This window comes from Zootoca vivipara, chromosome 16 (genome assembly GCF_965207765.1).
Source record: "Zootoca vivipara chromosome 16, rZooViv2.hap1.1, whole genome shotgun sequence".
Lineage (NCBI taxonomy): Eukaryota > Metazoa > Chordata > Lepidosauria > Squamata > Lacertidae > Zootoca > Zootoca vivipara.
Genome location: NC_142599.1, coordinates 18642401 through 18659692, shown reverse-complemented (window position 1 = coordinate 18659692; position 17292 = coordinate 18642401). Strand labels below are relative to the sequence as shown.

Sequence of the window (17292 nt, the reverse complement as noted above, 5' to 3'; positions counted from 1 at the left end):
TTCCGGTCCCGAGCCCATTATTTGTTTATGTCCTTGCGAATGAAAACATGATTTTAAAATAAAATAAAATAAAGGATACACCTGATCTATGCATGTTAACTCGAAAGTAAGTCTCATCCTGTTCTAATATCAAGCACAGTATAGATGAGTTTCACCCTGAGGGATGTCAAGGGAACACCTCCTTCCACCCAGTACTGTGTAGAATCCTGGCCAATATCGTTGTGAGCGGGGGCAAGTGCGATTTTTTTTTTGCGTGCATCTGATTTTTAAAAACAGTTTGTCAGACTTTTTCCGTTTTTGCATTCTCTTTCTCACATCCCGCCCCTCCCACCCGGATTTCGTTCTGATCTAACAGCCCAATAATCCAACTTTAATGCATCTGATCAAGGAAACTCTGCTATCGCAGTATGTATATCCCAGGCATCCCCAAACTTCGGCCCTCCAGATGTTTTGGACTACAATTCCCATCTTCCCCAACCTCTGGTCCTGTTAGCTAGGGATCATGGAAGTTGTATGCCAAAACATCTGGAGGGCCGCAGTTTGGGGATGCCTGGTATATCCCTTATGTCTCTAAAGTGCCACAATAAATATATTGGGTCTTCGAAGTGTCGGGCATCCCCCTCCCCCGGGCCTCCCGGATTCCTTTCCTAACATGGCTCCACTCTGCATAGAGCGACTGGTGAAACGCGAACCGAACGTTTTGTCAAACGCATGTTTCCCCGTATCTCTATAGAAAAGGAAGAAGGGCGGGGCTTATACGCTAAGTTGCAAAGGGGCGCGCCTAAGAAGCTCTCGGGGTTGCCATGGCAGCGGAGGCTTGGGAAGAGCGGAAGAACCTGGCTGCGGCTGCGGCTGCGGCGGCTGTTTGGCAGGTGGGTCTTGCCCACCTCGTCCCTCCTTTGGGCGGGAAGGTGAGGAAGTCTATTGGCAACAGGGATTTCCTCTCCCCCGCGGCTGAGGCTCCTCGCCAGCCTGGGCTACTCGTGGCTGCTTCTGCTAGTCATCTTGGGCCTACACCCCAGTCAGGACCCTCCTCCCATCAACCCTCCTTGGTGGAGATCCATTCCCCACCCCACCCCCGCAATATGGACCCTTTAAAGGCACTTCAGCAAGTGTGTGTCTGAGCATGTGCAGAGTGCCTTTCTTTCTTCCTTCCACCTCCTCCCACCCCCACCCCATGTAGGCGAGCAAGGTTAGGTTAGGGCTGCTGTTAACAATCCCATCAAATCATATTTAGCAATTATAGGAAATGTGATCCTAGTATGCACAAAGCTATACAAAGCGTGGGTGGTGCTGTGCTCACACCACTGAGCCTCTTGGGCTTGTCAATCAGAAGGTCGGAGGTTCAAATCCCTCCGATGGAGTGAGCTCCCATTGTTCTGTCCCAGCTCCTACCGTACCAACCTAGCAGTTCGAAAGCACACCAGTGCAAGTACAGTGGTACCTCGGGTTACAGACGCTTCAAGTTACAGATGCTTCAGGTTACAGACTCCGCTAACCCAGAAATAGTACCTCGGGTTAAAAACTTTGCTTCAGGATGAGAACAGAAATTGTGCGGCAGTGGGAGGCCCCATTAGCTAAAGTGGTACCTCAGGTTAAGAACAGTTTCAGACCTTCAGAACGGACCTCCAGAATGAATTAAGTTCTTAACCCGAGATACCACTGTAGATAAATAGGTATTGCTGCAGCAGGAAGGTAAACAGCATTTCTGTGCACTTTGGTTTCCGTCATGGTGTTCCGTTCCATTGTGATTTAGTCCTGCTGGCCACATGACCCAGAAAGCTGTCTGTGGACAAATGGTGGCTCCCTTGGCCTGAAAGCAAGATGAACGCCCCAACCCCATAGTCACCTTTGGCTGGACTTAACCGTCAAGGGGTCCTTTACCTTTACCTTTAGTATGCACAGTGTCCTGGGAGTCAGTCTCCTTGTATGCAGGATGCTTCCTAATAAAATGTGTGTAGGAGGATCCCATTTTATGCAGTAGCATGCCTGCCAAAAGCTAGTTTTAAGAGGTCGTCTCTTCAGGTTGCAAGCCGCAGCACAAATTTAGCAAGCGGGGAGCAAATTAAGTTAATCATGCCTACTTTGCAAGGCAGTTTTTGAGACTGTCGATAAGACAATGTGTTTTGTACGCTGCTTTAAAGTAACGGAGAAAAATATCGGTACTGTAGTGCTTATTGGGGAAATTCATGCCGCTGCAAACTCTAGTGGCTCACAATTTTTCTGGTTGTACAGTCTAGTGAAATGAGGGCTAGGGAGGAATGTGGCCTGGGGAATGTTTTGAGAGATGGATAAATGGCGGCTGAAAGGCTACATTCAAACCTGAGGCCTAAAGTTCCCCGTGCTTGTAATACGGTTGGGGCATGATTTGTAGGGAACTCAGGAAGGAAACTTAACCTTCCCCCTCTTGAGACTTTCCCCCTGCCTTGACTAGCCTGATGAAGGTAGCTGGTCTTGCTTGTGTCTTTCCCAGGAACATCTGCCCTAAGACCCGGTTGGTGGTTGGTGGAATGACATCAGCGTGGCAACATGGTGACCTTGCTGGTTAACCAAAACTACATGGAGAGTCTGCGGAAGGATATTACAGATCTGCAGGGAACCATACTCAGCGTCTTCACCCGAGCCGGGGCCGTGCGCTACCCGTCCTGGAAGTTTCCTGATAAGTTGTCCTGTGACCTGGACCTGGTTGCTTTGCTTGAGCACTACGACTTTGCACAGAATGACCCTGAGTTTACCCATCATTCCCACGTGGTTCTTCTGGAACTAGTGATTGACAGGTGAGGGTAGGTCCGGCAGTTCTGCAATGATTCCTTGTTGAGCCACTCTTAACTCAGAATGGAAGTAAACCCCATTGAATGCAGGAGGCACAGGTTTTGAATTAGATTACTGCATCCATTATATATGTGGGAATGTTGTGGATACTAGGAGAGGATATATTTATTAAATACTAGCTGGCCCTGCATGCGTTGCTATGCGTTAGTCTGTGAAATGGAGGGTAATAGCCCCCCTCCAGATCCCCCTGAGCCTCAGAGTCCCCCTGAGTCGAGGCAAGATACTGTGGAGAGGGCAGGTTTCATCCCTGTGTCTCCCCCCACCCTGTTCTGACCCATTACGTATCCCTGCCCCCTATTCGGCCCCCCATCCCTCCCAGGCAGGCCCCTACCTCCTCTTGGCAATGTTGGGCCTTGTTGCTGGAAAAGGCCTGTTTTCAGTTGGTTTGGTCTTCAACACCCTGCTGGATGGATGTATGTGAGTGGTGGATCTCGTGGTGGAGGTGGGGTTTGTGGGTGTGGTGTAGATTTCACAGGAAGGGAGGGGGTGTACTGTGGGAGGAAATCCACTTGAGGGCGCTGTTTTACTTTGTTGAAAAAGAGATTTGTACCTGCGGAGGTGTGAGATTTGAGGGATTCTTTTTTTCTAACAATGCTCGGGGAGTGGCCTGGATCGTTGCGGCAACATTTCAGGACGATCGGTCAAGCGGTTACGGAGAAAAGTGGATCCCACACTTTCACAATTTTTACATTTATATATATATATATAGATTATCCTTCCTAATTCAAGCTAGTGAGTCATATATATATATATATATATATATATACACACACACACACACACACACACATATACATATATATATAGCAGAGCTCGTTCCTCTTTACACAGCAGAAAGCTAGTTGGTAGATTTGTTTGAATCTCTTTACTTAAGCAATCCAATCTGGCTTTGTTCAGATTGGAGTATATTCCTGGTAAGACCCCTTTTATCCCTCCTAAAAAGAATAAAGACACAAGAAGCTTCTTTTAAAAGTAACAAGAAGTTTACTCACATTCAGTTCACAGTTGGATCCCTGAAGGCAGGCTTTAGCTTGTAGTTACAGAACAGATACAGTGTGGCTTACATCATTGTAAGGATGGGCCCATGTGCTGCTGGCAGAGAGCCAGCAGTGCAGTCCAAGAGAAGAAAAGGCATCAAAAGAGGAAGGTAGCTGCGTGACTTTACCTTTTGTGGGATCTCCAAGGGTCACACCTGGTCACATGCAGGGGGAGGATGCTCCAGACCAGGTAACAGGAAGTTCCACTGGCTGGATCAACATCCCCGTCTGTGTCCACTCTAGGCAAACAGGAAGTGTTGTACATCCCACAATATATGGGGTTTTCTTTAAAGAGGAGGGGCTGTAGCTCAGTGGCAGAGCAGTGTCAGGTTCCATTCCTAGCACCTCCAGGTAGGGCTGGGAGAGACCTCTGTCTGAAAACCCTGGAGAGCTGCTGCCAGTCAGTGTAGACAGTACTGAGCTAGATGGACCAATGGCAGCTTCCTACAATCCTGTCTGGAAACTTCACCTGCCCCAGAACACATTGGAGGGTGCGGTGGTTGGTTTTGAGAACGTTTTTTGGTCTGCTGCCAGTAGCTGCTCTGGGCTTCCTTTCGGAAAGAAAATTGGGGTTCAAACGCAAACTACAAAACTGAAGCAGGATGTCCTTTCTGTCCTCTGAAGGTTGCTGCTGCTGCTCCAAAGCTTCACCAGATACACGGAGAGCCTAATCAGTGAACAAGCCGTGCCCCCATCAAGAACAACAGGACCATGCATGTCTGTGGGGCTGGCTGTGAAGAAGTACTGGAACAGCATGCTGAAATTGGGATCCCTCTACCAGCAGCTGGCACCTGAGGTAGGCTGCCCAGGTGGGCTGGTCTGCTTCTGCATGCACACTGAGCAAACTTTCCTCTGGCCAGATAGGTGTGGTTTATCTCCCTTCACCAAGCAGTGGGAAAGTACCAAGAATATTTCCATGCAAATCTGAAAGGACCAGGGAGGTCTACTGCTGAAAGACCCCCCAGGAGATGCAGGGCTGGCTGTACAGGTGCTTGAGGTTCCAATCCGATCTTCTTTCTTCCTTGGCGATCGCTCATAGCCGAGTAAGATTGCCTTCCATAAACACTGTTTTAACAGTGAGTCCGGAAGTGACCGTGGAGGCTAATTCTGGATCCACACATCCTTCCACAGTGGAGACGTAGGTTTCTGGGCGGGAGTTGACCACAGTGAGGGCTTGCCAAGCGTGCCTTCCTCTTAGCTCGTTTCTCCCTTTTGTCCTGAGTTTGAGCGTCTTCAAAGTCCAAGACACCTTTGGTAAAGGCCGTTCTCTAATCGGAGTGCGTGCAAGCCAGTGTTTCCCAGTTGTCGGTGTTTATACTACATATTTTTAGATTTGCCTTGAGAGAGGCTTCAAACCTCTTTTGTTGACTGCCAGCATTTACGCTTTCCATTTTTAAGATCGGAATAAAGTAGTTTCTTTGAAAGACAATAATCAGGCATCCAAACATCACAAGTCCAAAGAAGTTGATGTTGAAGAATCATTGCTTTGACACAGGTGATCTTTGCTTCTTCCAGTATACTGGCATTAGTTTGCCTGTCTTCCCAAGTGATGGGTATAATTTTTTTGTAGACACGGTTGGTGGAATCTTCCGAGGAGTTGGAGATGGCGATACCCACCTGTCAACATACAATCACGCACTTAGGCTGTGGTCTCAGGCTGCCAAAAACAGTGACAGGGAGGGTTTGCTGTATCACAGGCTGCAGGATTGCCCTTTACAGCAAGGATGGGGAAATGTGTGGCTCTCTGGATATTTCTGGACTACAACTCCCATTATCCCCGAGTCAACCAGTAGCCTTGCTGGCTGGGGCTGATGGGAGCTGGACTTCCATCGACATCTGGAAGGTCGCAGGGCCCCATCCACGCCTGGTTTGGTTGATTATACTACAGCACCATAAAGCATTGCAGGTATCCAAACAGGAAGGCAAATGATCTTCCGTCATAAGCTCAGTGCTGGAAAAGCTCCTTGAGCACTTCTACGGGTGGAAAGGTGGGGGTCAACCATTTTTGCTATCAGCACAGGTCAAGTTGCCATCATTTGAATCCTTGGGAAGAGTTACGAGTCACGGTCACAAGGGCATGTGGTAATGGCTACCAACATGGGTGGCTTTAAAAGAGGGTTTGACCAATTTATGGAGGGTCATCAGGCTGTCGGTAGCTGCTAGCCACAATGGCTGTGTTCTCCCTCCAGTGTCTGAGTCAGTACGCCTCTGAATGTCAGTTGCCAGGAATCGCAAGTAGGGAGGGGGCTCTTTCACATACATCCTGCATTCATGCTTTACATTGGGGCATCTAGTTGGCCATGGATGCCAAACAAGATCTAGTAAGTCTCTTTTTACATTCTTATATTTCTTATATTCTCAGTATCAAACTATGCAGGGGTTATTGTCAGATAATAATGATGGAGTTACTTTAGTGGTGGCTGAGTTTTTGTGCTCTGTTTACGCAGAGAGATTGGGCCACTGTGGAGAGGACCAGGGGATGCTAATTGAAAATTGATATATTGTTCTAAAATATCAATTCAATTAATATGTATTTTATTTCATGAAGTTTATAATGTGAATGTTTTATTCATAATTTTGTTCTGAAGCTTCTGAACTTGTCATGCCTAATAAAGGTTATTGATTTGATTTGTATCAAACTATGTCTGATCACAGCACATGCCCAAACTTGCTTCCCCCCCCCCAAACCTTTCATGTGATCCCTCCCAAAATAAAATAAAAACCTGGAAAGTTAATGCCGCCCTTTCTCTTTTATACCTAGAAAAAACGCAGCAGAGAGGATGCTGTTGGCACAAATGCTTCCTTCCAGGAGGCGAAAGCTGAGAACGAGTCTTTAAAAATCTGCTTCTCGGAGTCAGATATGACTTTGCCCAGCTTTCGGTCCTCTCCTTTGAACTTCTCGACCAGCAGCAGGCTGCTGGACGGTTGCCCCGCCACCTCCTCAGAGGCACCGCCAGCCCGGGGGGCCGCCAAGCCCATCTGCAGCACCCACTGTCAGACCATCGAGTCATCCCTGGTGCCTTGCGACGCGTGCGAGAGGGCGCAGCTCAGCCTCCGGGAAGTGGGCAGTGCCATCATCGGCATCTGCAACAGCCAGAACCTCCCGTCGTCTCTGAGCAGGTTCCTGGAGATGGTGGAGGAGACTCTGGGCCGCAAGCCGCTCACGGCTGTGGACATCAGCTACTGGGCGTCCGAGCAAAGCAAGGACCTCTCCCGGATCAACAAGCACCTCCGGAAGCTGATGGAACTCATCAACCCTCTGAAGGGAGAGCTGGAAGAGTCCGAGAGGCAGAAGGGCGAGCTCAAGAGGCAGCTGGAGACTTTTGACAGTCGCCTTCAGAAGGAAAGAGAGGAGCAGGAACAGAAGAGGAAGGAGGCGGAGCGGGCGTTTGAAAGAAAGAATGAAGAGAGCCTGCAGATGATGGCCACCCTGAGGATGGGCAAGGAGGACCTCCAGAAAAGTGAGCATCCTTTCCCGTCTCTTTTTTTTAAAGCCAGCTCACATCCACACCGTGTATTTAAAGCAAATTTGTACCATTTTCATAGCCATGGCTTCTCCCAGGGGATCCCTGGGAGTCGGTGTGGTGTAGTGGTTAAGAGCAGTGGACTCGTAATCTGGTGAACCGGGTTCGATTCCCTGCTCCTCCACATGCAGCTGCTGGGTGACCTTGGGCTAGTCACACTTCTCTGAAGTCTTTCAACCTCACTCACCTCACAGAGTGTTGTGGGGGAGGAAGGGAAAGGAGAATGTTAGCCGCTTTGATACTCCTTAGGGTAGTGATAAAGCAGGATATCAAATCCAAACTCCTCCTCCTCTCAGAAGTGAAATTCTATGTCACAGAGTGGCTGGATGCTGAGGAATGGTGGGAGGCACCAGCTGGGGAATCCCCAAGGGAACCCCCAGGGGGATTGGAGTAGGGTGAGTGGTCAGAGGGAGAATAGGGAGCAAATGGGGGGGGGTCAGAAGCCGAAGAGGCAACAGCGTTTAGTGAGCAGGGAGAGTCTGTGGCAGAGAGAAGTCCAGAATCAGAGGCAGAAGCAGAAGCTGGAGAGGAGCAGGACAAAAATTCTACACTTCTCACGTATTATATGTTCAACCTCGTACCTCGAGGTTCCCAAATGCCTTTGGATTTGAACATTCCGAATGATCGAAAACCAAAAGTGAGTGTTCTGGTTTCCGAACATTCTTTTGGAAGCCGAATGTCCGGCATGGCTTCCGCTATTGTTTCCTGTGCGCCTGCAAAATCGGAAACGAATTGGAAGCCGTGCCTTGGTTTCTGAACATTTCGAAAGTCGAACGGACTTCCAGAATGGATTCGGTTCAACCTCCGAGGTACGACTGTATAGTTAGTCCTATCTAGAAACCTGTCCTGTGGATGTTTTTGGACTCCAAATGTCAGGCGGATTTAAAGGAGCGCGACTGGTTTGGTTCAGTCGCACTGGGTGTGGAGCCTCGGGGGTGCCACAAATATGTTGTAGACAGGATGGTGCAAGGCGGGGGGGAATCTTTGGCATTGCACAGGGTACCGCTGAAATTTGAGACCCCAAGGACTGTGACTGTCAACAGCTACAGCCAGCACAGCCAGTTGTCCGGGAAGATGGGAATCATAGAATCACGATGGAAGGAACTCTGTGGATCATTTCATCCAACCCCCTGCAATGCAGGAATGTGCAGCTGTCCCTTATGGGGATTGAACCTGCGATTTAGAGCATCTGGAGGGCAACAGGTTGCCCATTCTCCATTCAGATACCTGCCAGTCTGTGGCTGCACATGAATATTTTTAGAACACATGGCTTCCTGCAAAGAATCCTGGGAACTGTAGTTTACCCCTCAGAGAGCTACACTCCCTCAACAAACTATAGTTCCCAGGACTCTTTGAGGGAAACCACGTCCTTTAGATGTATGGTATGGATGTGACCCCAGTCTGTCCCAAACCTTTGATTCCGAAGGGCTCCTGCATTTCCGCCTCAGCTTCCGTCTCAACAACGGGCTGTCAGTGCAGACACACCGAGCTACCTGGATCGATGGGTCTGGCTCAGCATAAGGCAGCTTCCTGTCTTCCTCTACGGTCCATGCTGACCGGTGACATTGTTTGACTACTTCTAGAAGCCGCTGCCCTGGAGCAGAACATTACCACCGTGAAAGAGAAGCTCCAACGGCAGGAAGACACCATCCAAGGGCTGGGTAAGAGGAACACCAGGCAGCATTTCATACAGGCCATTCCCAAGATTCAGAACATTTAATGTAATTTATTTCAGAAAATATACTGCTTGACTGTAAAAAAACAAACCAAAAACACACAGTATCTTGTTGCAGTCCTTCTAACTGTCCCAAAAAATAGACCAGTGTCATTTTCTCTGTACAGTACTGCTGATGGAAGAAAGAGGGATCATAGAGGTATAGAACTGTAGAGTTGAAAGGGGTCCCATGGGTCTTCTGTTCCATGCCCCTGTGATGTAGGAATCACAGTTAAATAAACCTTGGCAGATGGCCATCCAGCCTTGTTAAAAATGCCCTGTGAACGAGAGGCTGCCACCTTCCAAGGGAGTCTGTTCCACTGTCCTTTTGCCATTGAGAAGTTCTTCCAAATGTTTCGTCGGAAACTTGTTTCTTGTCATTTGAATCTGTTGGTTTGGATCCTACCCTCTGGAGCAGCAGAAAACAAGCTTCCTCCATCTTCCACATGGAGGCTGAGAGAGGGTGGCCAGCCCCCTCTCAGCCTCAGGTGAATACCTGAAGGAGCGCCCCCGCCTCCATCGTTCAGCCCTGACTCTCAGATCTAGCATTGAGGGCCTTCGGGTGGTTCCCTCCCTGCGAGAAGTGAGGCTACTGGGAGCCAAGCAGAGGGCCTTATCGGTAGTGGCACCCACCCTGTGGAACGCCCTCCTGTTAGACGTCAAGTAACTATACAATCTTTTGAAGGCATCCAAAGACCTGTATAGGGAAGTTTTTTTTTAATGTTTGATGTTTTATTATGTTTCTGTATATGCTGGAAGCTGCCCAGAGTGACTAGGGCAACCCAGTCAGATGGGAGGGGTACCATTATTATTATTATTATTATTATTATTATTATTATTATTATTATTAATATTAATATTATTGCCAAAGTGGTCTATAGCGGGGAGACTTTTTCAGCCTGGTGAAAGAATGAATGGAAATGCCATGGTGCTTATTTCCAAGTACAGTGGTACCTCGACTTACGAACGACTCGACAACCGAATTTTTCGACTTTACGAATGGGGCAAATGGCCGCACGCTTACGAATTTATCGACATCCGAACGGAAACCACGGCGGTTTTAGATAGGGTTTTTTCGACTTACGAATTTTTAGATGGGGTTGTTTCGACTTACAAATTTTTCTGTTTCCAATGCATTCCTATGGGAAATCGCGTTTCCAATGGCGCTTTTCGACTTACGAATTTTTCGACCTACGAAGGTGTCTTTGGAATGGATTAAATTCATAAGTCGAGGCACCCCTGTAACAGTGCTGGATTGTGGCCACCACTTTTTGCAATTTAACTTTGAATGTACAGCCATACCTTGGATCCCGAACGCCTTGGTACTCACACGTTTTGGCTCCCGAGCGGCTCAAACCCAGAAGTGAGTGTTCCGGTTTGCGAACGTTTTTTGGAAGCCGAATGCCCGACACGGTTTCCGCAGCTTCCGATTGAGTGCAGGAAGCTCCTGCAGCCAATCGGAAGCTGAGCCTTGGTTTTGGTACCATTTCAGGAGTCGAACGGACTCCCGGAATGGATTAAGTTCAAGAGCCCAAGGTACCACTGTATTTAAGAGCCAGCCTCTGGGACCAGTCTGACTCTTGCTTCCTTGCCTGAAATCTGAACTGGCAAACCACTGGTGTGCGGGCATGATGCTCTTGAGCTATTGTGCATTCCACAGAGCGAGCGAAGCGCGAGCTGTTGCAGGAGGTGAGGGAGACGAAGGTGTCCAAAGCAGAGGTGGACAAGCTGAAAGGCCAGCTTGAGGTCCTCACGAGCCAACTGGAGAGTACCAGGCAGCAGCTGAATGGGGCCATCACTGAGCTGGAGAAGGAGAAGGCCAAAGCTGAGAGTGTGCTCCGACACAAAGAGGTGTGGGCAACTCTCCTGTCTAGGGGCATCAGGGTGGGCAACCTATTCTTGATGCTGTGATTTATTTCATTTATCTCCCACCTTTTCCTATAAGGAGCTCAAGGTGGCTTGCATACTAGTTCTCCTCCCCGCAACCAACCTACATGGTAGATAGGACTGGCCCAAGGTCACCCAGTGAGCTTCGTGGCCAAGTGGGGGGTGCGAAACCTGGTCTCCCAGGACCTAGTCCAACACTCTAACGAATACACCACATTGACTCTAACTCCCAGCAGCCCCATGACGGAGGAGGCGGGTCGGATCTCATTCCCTGTTGCAGTGCATAGGAATCACCTTAGAATTACAGAATCATAGAGCTGGAAGGAACCACAAGGATCATCTAGTCCAGGGTTTCCCACACTTGGGCCTCCAGCTGTTTTTTTTGGACTACCATTCCCATCAGCCTTGCCCACTGGTCCTGCTATCTAGGGATGATGGGAGTTGCAGTCCAAAAACAGCTGGAGACCCAAGTTTGGGAAACACTGATCTAGTCCAACCCCCCTGCAATGCAGGAATCTTTTGACCAAGGTGGTGCTCGAACCCACAACCCTGAGATGAAGTCTCGTGCTCTACGAATGGAGCTATCCCAGAGTGAAACCACTGGTCCATCTAGCTCAGCGCTGCCTACACTGAATGGCAGCAGCTCTCCGGGGTTTCACGCAGGGAATCTTTCCCAGCCCTACTTGGGGGATTGAACCTGGGACCTTCTGCAAGTGAAGCAGCTTTGAAACCTCCCGCAGAATGCAAACTGGGGTGCCTTTAACCTGTCATCCCCCACTGTTTACAACCTGCCCCTTCGACATGACGAATCGGCTGGTCATTGGCCTTCCACCTTGCATCTGTTGAGTCCAAACTAACAAGATCTCTCCCCCTCGTGCTGAAGTCCCTGCAGACCAAGCACATGACTCTGATGAAGCAGCTGGATAATTTGGACCAGGAGTGTGAGCAGCTGAAGACCAGCCTGGCTGACAGGGAGGAGGACCAGTACCTCTTGAAGGAGAGGCTGAAGGAGATGCAGGAGGAGAAGTGGGAGATCCAGCACCAGCTGACAGAGCAGCAGGTCTGTAGAACGTGGGCAGGGCAGGGATGCCTGGCATGCCCAGGCCATGTCTCGCCAGTGCAGGACAAATTGCACAGAGAAGGATGATAATTCTCATCAAACTGCGGCGAAAAAGTTTCTAGCCATTCTGCCGTGTTAAACTTTTATACGCCATAATCTATGCCAGTTTTTGCCAACCTGGTGGCCTCTGGCTGTTTTGGACTACAACTCCCATCAGCCATGCTCCCAACAGCCCCGGCATCCTATGGCTGTGTTGGCTGGGGCTGATGGGAGTCGTAGTCCAAAGAAGCTGGAGGGCACCAGGTTTAACCGCACCCCTCCTGTCTCGCTGCAGAAGCTTCAGCAATATCAAAGGCAACACGATGACCATGTGCAATATACAATGTACAATATGAAAATCTTTATAGAATTTCTTCAGAACGTGTGATGTTCTGAGGAAATCCTAGAAAGATTTTCATATTGTGCATTGTATATTGCACATGTTCATCGTGTTGCCTTTGACATTGCTGACTCACTTCTTGCAACACAGGGGTTTGTTTGTTTGTTTGTTTATCACTGCAGAAGCTGACTGAGCGAGCGCAGAAGGAAAAGCAGAGCTTGGAGCAGCATGTGTCTGAGCTGCAGACGACCGCCTCTGAGCTGAGAGAGCTGGTTGAGGAGCTGAAAGACAGGGAGAGGCTGCTGGTCTTCTTCCCGGACCTTCACATCCCTGCGGAGGCACAGTTTGAAAGTAAGGAGGCCAAGGGAAGGGAGGTCCTCTGTGCCAGGGGGAGGAGCTAATGGGAGGAAGGGGAGGGGCTTAGAAGTTGCACCTAAGAACATCATCAGAGTCTGGGTGCTGGATCTGGCCAAAGGGGACCCATCTGGTCCCAACATCCTGATTTCGCAGTGCCCAACCAAATGCCCCCAAGGGAACCCTGCAAGAAGGACCTAAGCATTTCTCCCTATCTGTGATTCCCAGTCACTGGCATCCAGAGGCAGACCACAGCTGTCATGGCTAATACCTCTTGCTATTAGGTAGCGTCGCCTGTCGTTTAGCAAAAACTGTTTCCCTAAATAAGGGAACGCGGGTGGCGCTGTGGGTTAAACCACAGAACCTAGGGCTTGCCGATCAGCAGGTTGGCAGTTCGAATCCCCGTGACGGGGTGAGCTCCCGTTGCTCGGTCCCAGCTCCTGCCAACCTAGCAGTTCAAAAGCATGTCAAAGTGCAAGTAGATAAATAGGTCCTGCTACAGTGGGAAGGTAAACGGCGTTTCCGTGTGCTGCTCTGGTTTGCCAGAAGCAGCTTTGTCATGCTGGCCACATGACCTGGAAGTTGTACACCGGCTCCCTCGGCCAATAATGCGAGATGAGCGCCGCAACCCGAGTCGGACACGACTGGACCTAATGGTCAGGGGTTCCTTTACTAAATAAGCACATAAGCGAATAACAGGCTCAGTGGCAGAAGGTTCCAGGTTCAGTTCCCAGGGGTCTCCTGCCTGAGACCCTGGAGAGCTGCTGCCGGTCTGAGTAGGCAATATTGAGTACGATGGGGCAATGGTCTATCTCAGTATGAGGAACCTTCCTGTGTCCAGATGTGCTCCTATTGTAGGCCAAGGCCTCCTTAGTAATCTGAAAGGGATAGTTTAGGGAAGAGAAAGGGGCTGCTGAGTTAAGGGTCTGGCCTTGACACGCCCATTTCAATGTTGTGAGCCCGTGATGCCCAGTCCGTCCTCGCTGGCTCTGTCACAGGAACTGGGGACGTCATGGAGGACATGGGCAAGCAGCTGCAGGCCAACAACATTCGTATCAGCATCCTAGAGGAAGAGAACTCGCGCCTCCGAACCGCAGTGGCCAAAATGAGAGAGGCAGCGCAGCAGGAAGGGCCTAAGGTAGCTCCAAAATGGGAAGAGCCATTGCGACGGGAGCAAATGGGGGGGGGGGTTGGTTATATATACCGTATTTCGCAGACCATAACACGCACCCAGTTTTTAGAGCAGGAAAACAAAAAAAAATATTCTGAGTGCGGTGCAACAGCAAACAGCCTGCCCACCGCTCCCAAACCTTCCCGGGGCTTCATGGGAAAGGGGAGGCTGCCGGCAGAGCGGTGAGGAGGCTGGCAGTGTAGGGTTTAGTGCTGGATTTAGTCTCTGATCTGTGACTTTTGAGGGCTAGTCCCAGTTATTATTCTCTTTGCTGCTTTTGATGCCCCATATACAAAACCCTCTCACATTCAGAGTAAGCTTGGGCTTGCTCTCCTGGGTGTTGAATCAAGCCAAGGTGTGGATGTGTGTGTTTGTAGGGGTGTGTGTGTTTTGAATCAAATAAAGGGGGTGTTGAATAAACTCAAGGGGTGTGTGTGTGTTGAATCAAGTCAAGGTGTGTGTGTGTGTGTGTGTGTGTGTGTGTGTATTTGTAGGTGGGTGTTGAATCAAATAAAGGGGTGGGGGTGTTTAATAAACTCAAGGGCTGTGTGTGTTGACATGACACACACTTCAAAACAGCTGAGCGATGCTGGGAAGCTTTCCCACTGCCCTAATGAGCCCACGATCTTTTGAGCTCTCTCTCTCTCTCTCTCTCTCTCTCACACACACACACACCAGCAGGATCTTTTGAGATCTCTCTCTCTCGTTAAAGCAGCTGAGCGACCCGGTACCCCTTCCCTCTTGTTTGCCGCGATTTCGGGCTGCTTCTTGCCCCTGCACCTTCTGCAGCTGGCGGGGGCCCCTGGAGGGAGCGGAGAAAACCCAATTTTGGGCTTCTTGTCACACACACCCATTTTCTGCCGCTGACAGGGCCCGCGGAACGAGCGGAGAAAGCCCGATTTCGGGCTGCTCATCAAGCCCCCCCCCCACCTTCTGCCACTGGCGGAGGCTGCGGAGGGAGCAGGGAAAGCCCACTTTCGGGCTGCTTGTCACCCCTCACCTTCTGCCGCTGGCGGAGGGACTGGGGAAAGCCCGATTTCGGGTTGCTCCTTGCTCCCAAACAGCTGGGAGCTATGGCTCTGGCGGCAGAAGCATCCCTCCGCTCGAGGGATCCACTGCCATCCGTGCCTTCACTCCATAACACTCAGCGACTTTCCCCCTTCAGTTTTAGGAGAGGGAAAGTGCATGTTATGGTAAAAAAAAATACGGTAAATTGTTTTATAAATAAGTAAAACAGAGGTGCCACCCATCGCCTAAGGCAGGCATGTCAAACCTGCGGCCCTCCAGATGTTTTGGCCTACAACTCCCATGATCCCTAGCTAGCAGGACCAGTGGTTGGGGAAGATGGGAATTGTAGTCCAAAACATCTGGAGGGCTGCAAGTTTGACATGCCTGTCCTAAGGTATATCGGAATTTAATATGGAACTCCTCTCTCTGCAGCTTGTTCCTCCAACCCAGCTGTGGAATCTGTCCTCTCCCCAAGACAGCGGGACGCACATGCCTACCAGGTGAGTGTCCTGGTTTGAAGCATCCTCCAACCATGAACGAAAAAAGGCCCTTCCTCAGCCCCCTCTTTGCATCTGCTCTATCTGCAGGCATCCCACACAGACGAGTGCCCAAGGAGCAACGCTGAGGCCTCCTGCCAGCCCCAGGAGCCCAGGCAGCCCGGCCCCAAACAGATCTAAGAGCACCCGCAGTGCCTCGAAGAACGGCTCCCCCGTCCGAAGGGCCTTCAGCAGCCAGCAGTCAAAGCCGTCCATGGGAGAGGCCGCCTGGAAACCGGCATTCACCTTCGTCTCCGAGGAACCAGCCACCCGAGCCCACGCCCGGGGGAAAGGGAAAAGCAGGACCCCGAGCCACTCGGGCCGTTGCAACAGGAAACACCAGAAATAACAATAAAAAAGGCCCTGCAGAGCAAGTTCAGAAGGTTGCCAACATTTCCAAAGCAAAGCGGGGAGTGGGGGGTGGGGATTGGTTGGTGGCGAAGGGAGACCAAATGGCTGGACCTCTCCCTGGCCGCAAATAATCATCGGTGCAATGCTGTTCCTGTGCTCAGGCGGTCGTGCGCCTTTGCAATGGTGACCCCTCCAGGTGAGCCTCACCAAAGGCTTTATGGGTGATTGAGGAGTTCACGAAGGCAAGGATGCAGGAACCATCTTTCTGTGTCTTTTGCCCTGCTCTGAGTTGCCAGGTGTAGTAACCTCCCTGCAAACAAAAAACAAACCCACAATAGCGTGGGGAATTTGGCTTCAGTTTTAAAAAATCAACCCCGCTCCCCCCAAAAAAAACAATTACAGTTTTTAAATGAGAGAGAGGCGAGAAAAAGGTATTAGCTTCTTTCCCCTGAAATCCAGTCCATTGTGGTAGGACGGTCACCTGAGCACAGAACAGGCATTCTTTGGCAGGGTGAGGAAGGTTCTCCAAGTGTGATTGGACCAAAAGCAAACTAGGAAGGTAGGAGTAAGAACCTCAACAATATGCATGTCACAACTGTGATGGCCACGAGGGGCTGCGACCAGTGGAACTTCTCCCTAGTTAAAGTAATTTGTGTGTTTAGCTCTCCCGCATCTTCCAACAGGAAATGCAGTGTTGGAGGGGATCCTCAGAGGGGAAGTGACCCGGTCAAGGATCTGCTGCAGAAAAGAAGCATATCACTGTAATGCAGCTGTCCAATTTTTTCTTAGCTCCTTTTCTGACCTCGGGGGTAAAGCCAAAAGCTTTTTGTCTTAACTTGGGTGGAAAAGGCCAAGAACTCTTCCCTGCTAAATGCTGCGTGTGGATTCTAGACAAGAACACAAAGCAAAAAAGCAGCATAAATGGAGCTCAACATTTGGGGAATCTCAATGTTGTTGTTATTTTTAAAAGCCTGTTTCCAAAGCTGTTGGCTGCAAGTACGGGCCTTCTAAGCCCCTCTGCCTTCCAGCTGCATCAACTGCCTCCCGTTCCCCGTGGAGTGAGGCTTCCTAGAATTATTTTATAGTATTTCTGAACCTTATAACTTGTGCTTCACAAGAACAAAGTAGCTTCCATTAATTACAGTTGTGGACATAATTAAAATAATACCATGTGCAATAAAATTATGACATCAATCAATCAATCAATCAATCGGTATGAGACAACTAAACCTGAACTGTCATGCAGGGGGATCATACTCTAAAAAGTGTTTTAAAACAACAACCCCAAACCCCAATTATTTGAAGCCCTGGGATGTGCTCAGGACTGTCCTCTGTCCTACCTAGGGATCCCTGCTGTCTCCTCCCCCCCCCCCGTTGACAGAAGGCAAGTGGGGGTGAGGCTGCCCCACCTGTGGCCCTTCCATCGCCGAGGGGAATGT

General features: G+C 49.9%; 1 protein-coding gene across 5 annotated transcripts; it reads left to right on the top strand.

Annotated features, from left to right (window-relative positions):
- Positions 1 to 808: 808 nt before the first annotated feature.
- On the top strand, positions 809 to 17059 carry CCDC157 (coiled-coil domain containing 157). Of its 5 annotated transcripts, none has more exons than XM_035099057.3 (11): positions 809 to 872; positions 2474 to 2777; positions 4494 to 4665; positions 6631 to 7330; positions 8977 to 9054; positions 10768 to 10958; positions 11878 to 12054; positions 12616 to 12784; positions 13786 to 13925; positions 15399 to 15466; positions 15554 to 17059. In XM_035099057.3, the coding sequence occupies exons 2-11, from the start codon at positions 2530 to 2532 to the stop codon at positions 15849 to 15851; spliced, it is 2241 nt and encodes a 746-aa protein (XP_034954948.3). In that variant the 5' UTR covers positions 809 to 872; positions 2474 to 2529; the 3' UTR covers positions 15852 to 17059. The 5 variants fall into 5 exon arrangements, with proteins under 5 accessions (XP_034954948.3, XP_034954947.3, XP_060125277.2 ...); XM_035099056.3 differs by having other exon boundaries at positions 809 to 911; XM_060269294.2 differs by lacking the exon at positions 13786 to 13925.
- The last annotated feature ends 233 nt before the right edge of the window (positions 17060 to 17292 follow it).

Coding starts and splice junctions, on each gene's coding strand:
- CCDC157 (XM_035099057.3), top strand. CDS start 2,530: ATGGTGACCTTGCTGGTTAACCAAAACTACATGGAGAGTCTGCGGAAG. Junction 12,055..12,615: donor ACCAGCTGACAGAGCAGCAG/GTCTGTAGAACG, acceptor TTATCACTGCAG/AAGCTGACTGAGCGAGCGCA. Junction 13,926..15,398: donor CGCAGCAGGAAGGGCCTAAG/GTAGCTCCAAAA, acceptor CTCTCTCTGCAG/CTTGTTCCTCCAACCCAGCT.